This window comes from Parasteatoda tepidariorum, chromosome 3, assembly GCF_982258835.1.
Source record: "Parasteatoda tepidariorum strain Cologne lab strain chromosome 3, Ptep-v5.0, whole genome shotgun sequence".
Lineage (NCBI taxonomy): Eukaryota > Metazoa > Arthropoda > Arachnida > Araneae > Theridiidae > Parasteatoda > Parasteatoda tepidariorum.
Window position 1 is genome coordinate 77,709,283 of NC_141757.1, and position 12,685 is coordinate 77,721,967.

Consider the following 12,685-nt stretch of genomic DNA (forward strand, 5'->3'; position numbering starts at 1 on the left):
ATACTTATTTTCATCTTTTGTGGGTAAATTTCCATTTGTAGCGTAAGTAAATGAATGTTTAGAATTCTTATAACTTTATACACTGTAAGTTATGTGTTTAAAATTGAGTCTAGAGAAAAAAAATTGATTTTATTGAAATAATCAAATTTAAATTTTATAAGGCGCCTTTGCAGACTAGCATCTTCACTACTTACTCATCACAAATTAAATGATTAAAAACATAGTTACCATTTCAAAAAGCCATAAGTTTTTAACTACTTCGAAAATACCAGAAAACTTTTCAGCATATAGATTTTGTGATTTGCAAACATAATTGTTCAAAGTATCGATATCCTATAACAGGGGTGGCGAACCTTTATACACCAACGTGCCATTTTTTTCCAAAAAAGTGTTTAATGAGGTCATAGACGTGCCGTCAAATAATTTTGACTTCGTGATTATTGGGAAAATAATAATACTAAATACTATCAACTCAAAACTCCTTAATTACATTGCTATGTCTCAGTTATACGCGTAATTCAACTTAAAGTAACATCAGTGTGACTTCTGTTCTTGCAGATTAGATGACAAATAACTTATATTAGGTTGTAAGATGTTAGTTTAAGCAGGACTTTTTATTTTTTTCTATTAGTTATTTATTGTTAGCCTGTTTTTTATGGTTATTAATTGCTTTTTTAGCATTAATTACTTTTTTTCATTAATAATTGTTTATTATTTTGAGTGCTTTTTGTGAATTTTAATTTAATTGTTGCATATGCTTCTTAGTGTAATAGCATTTGAGTAATAACAATTCATAGTGTAAATAACAAATGTGATCGGTGGCGTGCCCAAAATATTGTCTCGGGAGTCATAAATGGCACGCGTGCCATTGGTTCGCCATCCCTGTCCTATAACAAGAGCCACTCCATGTTGAAGAACATATTGCAAAAATCAATGAATTAGCTACCTGTTTATTCCTGGAAAACTAAATAATAACGTCAATTGGAATACCATTGTGCCATATATTAAATTGTGTAATTTAAACAAATTTTATCATGTAATTTAAACAAAAAATTACCCTTTGATTAATTTTTAGTAAAATTTGAAATTTATTTCAGGCCATGGAGCTGGTTAAATACATTAGCAAAGAATTTTTAATTATATTAGAACAAATCGATTGGATGGATGACGAAACAAAAAAACAAGCTAAAGAGAAGGTACGTATTTTTTTAAATTTTATGAACTCAGTTTTCGTTAATTTCACTGTTTTGAAAACTAAGCCCAATTTGTGCCTATTGATTGTGATGAAAAATAATATTCGTAAATGCTACATTCTGACGTATTTTCATTATAACTTACTTTTTTGGCATATTGTTACAGGCAAAAGCTATTACTCCTTATATTGGGTACCCACAAGAATTATTAAATGAGTCACTTGTTATGGAGCTTTATGAAAATGTAAGTAAAAATCGATACAATGCTATTTATCTGTTTGAAAAATATATATCTAGAACTGTTGCTTGGTCTTTTTTAGTTAACTATTACGAACGGAAGTTATTTTGAAAATATCATGAGTCTTAGAAGGTGGTCCACAGATTATGCTTTTTCTCAATTAAGGAAACCAAATATTAAAGGAGAGTAAGTATGGAATTTTCAGTTATTAATTAATCCTAGATAACTTAACTTCCGTCTAATAGGTTACCAACTTTTGCCCGTCAAGGTAACTTACATTTTCAAATATTTTTTTTTCCCCAATGCCCACCTGTGTTAACATCCGTCAATTCAGGCATTTACAGGGCGATTTTGTTGGCCTCTCTTTCAGGGGCACCATATTAGCTGGACCTAACGTCGCTCCCGCAGTGAGGACAGATAGTACAGAGAAGGAAAGAACCATGCCTTGCCCGAGATTCGAACCCAGAACCTTTCTGATGCAAAGACAGTTCCCTGCCCCCTACACAGGCCGATCGCACATCACATCTTCAAATATTGCGAACGTCAAATTTTATCGCAAATCTATATTTTATTAAAAATTTAAGAGTTTCTGCTTACAGTGACGCTAATTCATTTAACTTAAATAAAAGAAATAATTCGTTTTTATTTCGTAGTCTATAAGTCGAATGATTAGAACAAACCTAATTTAAGTTTAGTTAATGATCTAGGGTTAAAATATGTAAATATTTATATACATATCAAGTATTAGAAAATTTTATACACTCTAAATATGCAAAATTGAGATTTTTCTTTAAATCGATACTTAATATATAAAAACACTAATGTGTACACATACGAATTTTTCCTTAGTTTTTATTTTATTTAAGAGAAATAATATTTGCGGATAATTTAAGCGAACATTAATTTGAGTTTAAAAAAAATATTTATAATAATAAATTCTAAATTGAGCGGGAATGGAAAACTTTTATCAGTATGATTTAATTCTGAATAAAAAAAATAATAAAAATTTAAAAAAATACAAAAATTTTTCTATCGTCAACTCAATATTTGCTATACAATTTATAAATTTCAGAAAACAGTTCAACTTAATCAGCAAATGTTGGTAATAAGGAAAGCAAATAATAAAAGGCAAACAAAAACATTCTTATCAAATAAATAGTTGAAACTTCCTTTTCCTCCAAGTTAGAAACTGAAACCTTTTTTTTTTCTTTTTACTGAAATACAGGTTTAGCATTTAAATGTTGTATTGATAGAGTGGACAACTTATGGGAAGAGCAACATTTTTGATCAGCTCATAAGAGACTTTTTTTTAAAAGTACATTTATTAATTGCATGTTAAAAAAACGACTATAGAGTGTTAAGTGTGCTTTCTGTTTAAAATAATAAAGATTGCATGTTTGTGTTTGATAATGGGACTACTGAGACTTTTCTTCACTTTTCATCCTATTTTAAAGAAATTGAATAACTTGAACATTTCCTATGTAGTTTCCCTTACAACTTTGTTTAGACGTATCTTTAAGTGAGAATTTGCCGTTTAGTTAATCAAAATCTTAAATAAAAAAAACAACAAAAAAATCATTTAAAAATTTTAGTGGAGATTTTTATTTTCATTATTATTTCAAAGTAGTGTTATTGCTAAAAACATAAATGTAGATAAAGTTAACGTTTCGCTGATGCAATTCAGATATTGCAATGCGATGAATGCAAATCAAATTAAATTCAAACTCTGTAAGAATATGTGCCCAAATCCCAATTTTGTAAAATTTCTGGTATTTTAAACTTCTGAAATTTTTAAATTCCAATAAAATTTACAAGATTAACAGAAGTGGCCAAAATTTTAATGAACTACAGTATACTTAATGTGATTACACGTGCGTTCATACAGCTTTAGGAATAAACAGAATTTATACAAAGCGAAAGTTGCTTACTACGCTATAAACTAACTTAGACATACTTGGGGAAAATGGTGATTGCTTGATGATGGTTTTGGCATCAAAATGTAACTTATATGTTTATTTGCGATATGGAATTGAAATATTGTTTGCTGTATGAGTAAGTTGCACATTATGTAACAAAAAATCCTAAACACATTTTGAAAAATGGGTAAATGATGGATTGGAGTTTTGGCATTAAGATGTAATTTCTATGTAATATATGGTGACATGAATTTGAATATTATGCTTGCTGTATGATTAAGTAACCTATCATGCAACAAACTAACTTACTTACTTGGAAAATGGGAAATTATGGATTGAACTTCTGGAATTAAATTGCAACTTATATGTGACTATGTGTAACTTATATATATATATATATATTATTGTGATACAAATTGAAATTTTGTTTGCTGTATGATTAAGTTGCGTATTACGCATCAAACTAACTTTGGCATTAAAGTGCAACTTTAAATTTGATGTCGATATGTAACTGAAATATTGTCTGTTTTGACAGGTGGAAAAAGCATGCACGGGCAGCAGTTGTTAACGCATTTTATAATGCCTTGGAAAACAGCATAGGTATTTAATTATTTTTCATTTCTATTATTAAAAAGCGGATCTTTTTTCTACATTAAGTTCTTGAATATAATGAAACTCAAACATAACAGACGATTTTAAAAAATCAATTGGGTACTTACAACTCGAAAAGTGATTATGCCTAACCATGGATTTAATTGGATACCTGTAAACGACGTTACGCGTGTATCGCACCTGATTGACTTCTAAATCGAAAAATTTATGATGCGATTTACGTACGACACGTATTTCTACGTAAATTTTTTCAAATAAAAGCTTACTTATGATATAATTATTTAAAAACTTATTTTTGATCCTTTCTAAAATGGCTGTAGACATTTTTACATAAACGTTGCTGTGGTGCCGCATACTCGCATACCTATTATTGGGGACAGAAGTCATTTTCGAGCAATAGCATTTACATATAATATACCATAAAGTTATGGATCGGTAGAAGCGTGAGGAAGAACTACAGTACAAAATGGAGCATCATGCTTCGATTTTATCTAACAACAGAGATGGAAATATTTTTAATATTCTGCTACCTCTACTACGCTGAAATGACCCAAACTCTTATTTACCGTGGTTTGTGTAGCTGCCGAACAGATTTTAAAATACTATTAAAATTAAATACATAAAGAACTTTGACAATATCGTGGACATATCTTATACATAGTTCAAATTGATATAAATGCACTTCAATAATGTTAATTCAGACAATTAGAAGGTGAATAAATTCGGTTAATATAATGTTTAAAATTAATTAGGGCGTTATTATTGGAGGAGGGGTTGAAGAATTAGAATATTCAAGAGAGAATTAGCTGAGAATTAGAATGTGCTGTTTATTCGGTCTGGTTGCCATTAAAGTTCATATGTTGTACAAGATAATTTTGAAAGGTGACTAAGCTGGTCGCCGAAGGCGGCTAGTATACAGTAAAATATGAAATAAGAAAAAGTGCATTTTTTAAAACAAATAAAAGTACAATAGAAAATTTATTAGTATTTTTAAAAGTTTAAATCCATAATCGTTATACATTTTAATTCTTTTTTATAACTTTAATAACTCATCATTTTTATAAAAAGTAAAAAGTCTTGTGTAATAGCATAAGTTTTGTAATAGCACAAATATAAAGTCTTTTGTAAATAGCATTAAAAAAAAGCAAATTTTCGTTGTTCTGAGAAAAATCTAGACAAAAACAAAACTAGACTTTTTTTTAATGGTAAATACAATTATTTTCTTCTTAAGTCTTCTGATGTTTAAAAGAAACTACACAAAAACACTTAATTCAAAATTTACTTTCATTAATGATTTTTTTCTTTCTAATTTATAGAAAGCCATTGTTACATCCAAAAACAAAATTCCGTAATGCATTTTATCTTGTCACAGTCATAATACGTTCCATAGAAATTTCAACTTAATTATGAACCATTAGTTATGAAATAGTAAGAGACAATGAAATAAGAGAAAACAAGAATCTCTCTGTTCTTTGTGTTCTTGACAAAAAGTCTTTTAGGTGTATTTGTATAATTTAATTAATAGCAGCATTAATGAGCATATTTTATATCAGTATAGCCAGACTAAATGAATAGAAATTCTAGAATAATTTCTTCGATTGTCTCTATCTTATATTTTACGTGGTTCCTAAATACTGCCGAGAACAATAAATACTCATTACCAGTTTCTCCGCAAAAGTTAAATAAATGTGATCAGGATTATAAGAAACATTTCCCCCTTCCTATACGCATCTTAAATCTCACTAGCGAGAACAGAAATTTTAAGAATTTAGTTTGACAAATTTCCTTGTACCTTTTAAATTTGTATAATCTACGATATAAAGAATAATCAATAAATAACGTACAATTTTTCTTTCAGAATTTCCAGCTGGAATTTTGCAAAATGCTTTTTTCAATAAAGATAGACCACAGTAAGTAAGACAGAATTAACATTAATTCATCAATTGTTAGTTTTTTTTTTTTAATATTTCTGTGTCAATTGCTGTGTTTTAAGTGCATATCATTTAAAAAAATCCCTCATAGAAAAATTTATAAGGAAAGATGGGGTAAGATCGAACAGCTTAAATTCGAAGGCCTACTGGAGCTAAAATTTTCGATCCAGAAATTGCCAAATTTAATAAAGATATTCATTGTTTAGTTATGCATAATATATCATGTTTGGAAAAGTACCAGATGCACTATGTTAGTTATCGATGATTTTTCATTCTCCAGAAAAAGTTAAATCACCTAATTTCACCCCATTAGACTATGTATAAACCCAATGGGAAATTTAGAGACACTAGAATTTCTGTGAAAAAGTAACAGGCATTTTTATTTTCTAAGACAATTTACAGGTGTTATTGTTTGTGACAAACCCTGGAAATTTTATGTGCAAGATATCACTTTCTATACCATACATGTTTCGTATTTAACGTAATTTTAAGATTTATAATTAAATTACCTACCAACTAAAAATATCACACTTTTATAGTAACAAATTTTAAAAAAATCTTAGTTCCTACAAGAATAGCGATATTAGATTTTTAAATAGCGTGAATATGAATCGCGATATTGGTTTTTAAAAGCACATGAATACGAATCGTGTTATTGGATTTTAAAAACTCGTAAATACGAATCACGATATTGAACAATTAAATCGCGTGAATACGAATAGTAATGTATGATTTTTAAATCACGTAAACACGAATCGCAATGTGTAACCTTCAAATTAGGTAAATATAGAAATCAATGTTTGATATTTATAATCATGTGAATAAGAATCGCGATAATAGCTAATTCCTGTGTAGTTCCAAATATTCAAAATGGCGAAAATCCATGAAACTGCCAAAATCACATGTATGTACACGTCTCGTTAACAAGATTCAGCGAAAGTTTCAAAATTTTAATTTTAGATTACGGAATTCCGTGAAAATTTTGTCAGATTATGTTTTTGATTAGATAAAGACCGAGAACTAATGGTCTCTCTAGAGAAACTTGAATTCCGCGACATTCCCAGAAAAACCATTTGCCCGGCTCCTAATTTTTTGCCCCGGAAGGATGATACGAAAACCTCGGAATTCCAGGGTTCACCCGGAATACAAAATCACCTCTGAATTAAGAATGTAATGGACAGAATTTCCATGTGAAGCAATACTTTACTTCAGCTATCGTGGGTCCATCAAAACCACTTACCACAATGGATCTACCTTCCTTTCATTCATTTATTTATTTTAGTTAGAAAATACTTCATTACAATATAAACAATCAATATCACATGCGTTTTTATCATCTTCTGAAGAAGCATCAAGTATTTAGGTTTCGATAATAAAACTGTTTTCTTGTATTAATTCTTCATTCACATGTCTTTTTTCTGATTTTTTTTTCACGTTTAACAACTTACTCTCAAATAATAGAAAAAAATTTTAATGTTCTTTTTTTCCTTCATCCAGATATTCCAAGCTGATTTTAAAAACAGTTGTTATCGAAATGAAACAAAATCATATTACTACTGGACTAAACCCTTAATGTTTGTTAAGAGTAGTAAACGTATGTTAAACTGGGTTAAAAAATTCTTTATAACTGTAATGACCAATAAATAAGGATAATTTAGAAACAAAAAGAACATTAGAGAGTTGGCACTGTAAAACATACTTATTTACACAAACGACATGAATTCAACTACAACAATACGCCAATATGTCAGCTTCTTCTTAACCAGTAAAATGTTATCCAGGAACATTCAGTTTCACCCCATTACCCAGTCTTATACCACAACAAACTGTATACAACATGCATAATGATATACTAGAAACTGTATTGTGTATGATAAAATGCGATATAATACCTCTCAGTTTAGTTTTCCAAAATTTCATTTAGTTCTTTAATCTCTTTCAACAGCTGCTTAAGTCCACTTTTCAATGACTGTGCAGTGATGGTGCTTCATTAAAATGTACACAGCTATTTATAACATAAGGAGATTTCATAATTCATCGTTATTATATGCAAAAATAACACATTCCATTTGAGCAAGAAAATTGTTTTTAATAATTGTTCGTTTTATTTTTTCAGTTATATGAACTTTGGCGGCATCGGTTATGTTATTGGACATGAAATTACACATGGATTTGATGATAGAGGTAAATGAATTTGAAATTCAGTATTTCAGGTTTTTAAAACAACATTGCAATTATCATTATTTTTTTATTTTATTTAGGTAGACAATTTGATAAGGATGGCAACAACAAAAATTGGTGGGATCATACTACTGATGAGCGCTTTAAGGAAAAAGCAAAATGTATTATTCACCAATATGGAAATTATACTGCTGACAATGGACAAAACGTAAAATACCTTTCTTTTTTAAGTGCAAAAATTATCAGATGCAACATATCTTAATCATAAACTGCTTAACGAAGAAAGTTTAACAGTTTTAAAATTTCATCAAGGTATTAAAGTATCTTTTGCCATAGATGCACATCACAACCAACCAAAGTTCCTGCTAAGTTGCCCTTATGTCCGGTTTCTCTAAAGATTTGGAAATTTTGCATCACATTTTTTTCCCGCTGTTTTTCAACTTGATCTTTTGCAAAATTACTGTCCATTGGCGAGTTTGTTAAAACTAAATATTATATTTTGTTTTAGAAACAGGCAAATAAAGTGAACATTTGCAATAAACGTCTAAACTTAATTATTTGAAAGAAAACAGATATAAAGGGTGAATTTTAATATCTAACTCAAATAATAAAATCAGTCACTCAAAGGAGTTTTAATGGTTTCTTTTTTTTTTTTTTTTTTTATAAGCTAATTTTTTCTTTTTTTTACTATAAAATAAGTTTTAATAAAATATGAAATTTATTAACTTATTTTGTGTATAACCATTATCAAAAGATCTAACAAAAAAAAAATCTTTTGTCAAAAGTGATAAATCATATTTTCCTAATGTTTCTTTTTCTGGCTTATTAATTTATGACCTCTAATGTGCATTTTTTTTTCTTCTTTTTTTTACTTCCTTTGCGACAAGAATTCTAAAATAATGTATTTAAAATATTAATTACCAAACACCCTGTGTAGATGTCTTAGTTTTAATTTTTTTAAATTAAGTTTCCAAGCAAATGAAAAATATTGAAAAAGTTGTATTATGTACCAAAAAATTATACTATAAATGCCAAATAGTATAATACCAGATAGAATCATTTTATATACTATTATAAATATGTATACTATAAAATTAAATTAGAAGAAGCAAGACAAAATTTTAAAATCAATGATAAGATATGGGTAATATTTAGAAAATTTATTACTTGATACAACACAACTTTCCAGCACAGCAATTATGTACAGTTCATTCTTTTTTATCCCTTCCTATCGTGTATTGCTTGAGAAATAGTTAGTTGTGCATTAATATTTTTTAACATTTAAAATTTTTCACTCCAGCTAAATGGAATCAATACTCAAGGAGAGAATATTGCAGATAATGGAGGACTGAAAGAAGCATATTTGGTGAGAAAACATTTTATAAGCATAATCTCTTGGCGATTTATGGATAATACACCTTTGAATTGAGGAATTAAAAGAATCGAATGAAGCAAAATTCCGTAATTTAAACTGAAACTTCTATTTTTTGGAAATATTAAAAAACACTATCATTAGCTTTCAAATATGTTGAGATAATGTTTACAGAAGTTATTTAGATAATTGTTTGCTTAAATTATAGCATTAGTATTCTATTTCCAGCTTTACAAAAAATATTTTAAGAAAATATAAGCCAAGGAACATTTTTAGGCTAAAAATTAATTTTAGTGGCGATTTGTATTTTGTGTGAAAATAAGAAAGTAAATTATACATCTTGTTAAGATAGCATGATTTTTTAAAATTAAAATCCCATACACAGTCTTTAGAATTTTTAAATATAATAAAAACAGAGTATATTCCCTCAAATATTATAGAGTAAATTCGCCATGATCAAAGATTTGTCTGTTAACTTGATAAAAAAAAAACTTCTTTGAAAGTGAAAACACTTTTAGCTCATCGCTGAATATTTTACAAAGATAAATTTTAATTATAATTATTATTCAATATCAAAGATTTAAAATGTATGAGATCATTTTATTTTCAGGCATATAATTCTTGGGTAAGAGATAATGGTGCAGAAAAAAAATTACCTGGATTAAAATATACACCTAGTCAACTTTTTTGGATTAGTGCAGCTAATGTGAGTATAAATCATTTCTTTTAGTATCTATTAAAAATTATTTCACTGATATAAAAGGAATATTTATTGGAATATTATACTTCATACTATAATATTAATCTAAATACTGCTTATTTCAGTGCAAAAATCGATCCCCTATTTTCGATTATTTATCCGGTATGACGAATATATAAGTGACTGCTGAAAAAAAACCAAATATGAAAATTTTTATATTTAAAAAAACATAAAAACTATTAAGTCTACAAAATCTTCTCAAGCTAAATATATTTTGAATTATTCTCTCTGGATCTGATGCATTCGTCCTCAAATAATGATACTCTAAAAACTTTTAAAAAGTGTGAAATTTCAATTCTTTGGATGAAGGTAAAAAATGATTTTTGTGAGATTCAGCAATTTAAGTTTGTAGCTGAATGTATGTTTTAAGAGATTTCATTGTGTTATATTTTTTTAAAAAATATTCTTGAGCAAATTATCTCAACCTTTCTCTTTTTTGAACATAATTTAAAATGTTCTTTCTAATTAACGTTTATATGTAAAGAAAATATGAAAGGAAATGCAAAATTAATTGTAAATAATAAAGTTTTTGAAAAGAGTAAATTGATACAGAGCTTTTCATATCTATCTCATTGTTTATAATGCATTGATATTTCAAAATCAATGTCTGACTTTATTACCATTGTATAAGTCAACCTCATTTTCATCAAATTTTAGGAGTTTGAAAAGTTGATTCATATATTGAGATGTACGGTAATTTCAGAATTTTAGCATGTTAAACTTGTCATGAAACTAATTTAGAAAGCTCCTGATTATCTGCAATACTAAGCCATGTGACACATGAACAAAGAACTTCAAAACAGTAAAAAATGAAGTAAATCAAAATGTTTTCAGAGATTTTATTTAGAATGAGAGCCAATTTTTCACACTTGCAATTGAACAATTAAATTGTACCCGGTGTGAAAATTTAATTGTAAAAAAGCAAACCAGACTTCAGAAATCAACCAAAAAGACCATATAATTGATTTCTATGCATTCTAAAGTCGCAAGCTTAAAAAATTTGTCATTTTAGGTCACACTCCATTTTTATGGCATTGTTTAGAATGATTTAAGATGAAGCAGTGTGACTCCACTGTATTATTTTGCTATTGATCTGATATCATTTAACAACAACACTGAAAGTAACTTTAATAGACGAATTTATTTCATTGTGTAGATTTTTTTATAGTTATAAAAAAACAAATTACCAGATAATCAAGAGTTAACTGTAAAAAGAAATATCTGTTCTATCTTTAATATTTTTTTAATAAAATTAGGTTTGGTGTGGAAAATATAGACCAGAAGTTTTGAAGTTAAGGATAATATCTGGATCTCATAGTCCACCTGAATTCAGGTAAAATATTTTCCAGCAATATTTCTTATAAAATTACACATAATCAACTCATTGTCGTTATTAAAAATGATTTAAAATAGTATTTATATAAAATTGTAAGATAGTTATAGTTAAAATAATTTTTAAGTGTTTTATTTTATATATTTATTGGCTCAGTGGTTAAAGATCTAAGCTATGACAGCTTGGAACAAATCCAGTTTCAGATTGATGATTACCAGGAAGTAAAAACTACAGGTGTGCAATGCTGACTATATTACTACCATCATGTTATTGGTTTCTAAATTGTAAACCCTAAACTTTATGACCTTCCTATCCAACAAACTGGCAGTTTGCAGAAATGCTCAAGTTTAGTATAATAGTAGAAATTAAAGTGCAAATATTTAAGCAAGCTTATTTATAGAATTTGATTTTTAATTATTTTGAAAACTATTATGTCATAAATGTGAACAAAAAATTTTACTCGAGGGGAAAAAAAGATCTTGATGCCAAAAAGAATTGAGTGCATTCCACAAGAATTCCTGCCTGCAGCAAAAACTATCGTACCGCTAAAACAATATGAGTTTTTTATTTCCATAGTTGGGCACTCTCGAAACTAATTTTAACAGGGAACTGCTTATGGATGCCTTCAATTAACTCATTGTTTTTCCAAGAAAAATTTCTAATTTTATTACTCACATTTATAATATAAACTTCTCTTGTAAAGTATGTGATGAAAATACAGTTTTAATAGTTTTCAGAATAATTAGATACCTAAATTTATTAATGAACTAGTATAAATTTCTGTAATTACATTAAAAGTAGAATTTTTATTTCCAGAATGCTTAACTATAAAAATAAAAATTTTAACTTATTTTAAAAACTCTTTAAAAAAGTACGTTTTTATGTCTTATTTCTTAACTGTGGTAAACTAAGAATGCTGCAAAAATGGCTTTATTAAAAAAACTATTACAGTGGGCAATAAAATAAACGGAAAACAACAAATAACTTTTGATCTAATAATAGGATCTTCACATTTTAGGACTCAATCTTAATGGTTTGAGGGGTTATTCTCAAATAGTGCAGATGATATTTTAAGTTACAAAATCAAAAACATAGTTTCTCTGAGTTATCTTTTATTTTGGGGGATCGGCATTTCTGGCTCCAAAATGT

At 27.8% G+C, this 12,685-nt stretch overlaps 1 protein-coding gene across 4 annotated transcripts in view; it reads left to right on the plus strand.

Moving 5' to 3' along the window:
* Positions 1-12,685, plus strand: part of LOC107438986 (neprilysin-2) — an 83,412-nt gene that overhangs the window by 69,533 nt on the left and 1,194 nt on the right. For all 4 annotated transcript variants that reach the window (XM_043045146.3, XM_043045148.3, XM_043045147.3 and 1 more), the window contains 10 exons: positions 1,098-1,196; positions 1,360-1,437; positions 1,514-1,617; positions 3,883-3,947; positions 5,818-5,869; positions 8,007-8,074; positions 8,152-8,279; positions 9,372-9,437; positions 10,054-10,149; positions 11,460-11,536. In XM_043045146.3, the coding sequence (XP_042901080.2) occupies positions 1,098-1,196; positions 1,360-1,437; positions 1,514-1,617; positions 3,883-3,947; positions 5,818-5,869; positions 8,007-8,074; positions 8,152-8,279; positions 9,372-9,437; positions 10,054-10,149; positions 11,460-11,536 (833 nt within the window). The remainder of the gene's footprint in view (positions 1-1,097; positions 1,197-1,359; positions 1,438-1,513; positions 1,618-3,882; positions 3,948-5,817; positions 5,870-8,006; positions 8,075-8,151; positions 8,280-9,371; positions 9,438-10,053; positions 10,150-11,459; positions 11,537-12,685) is intronic.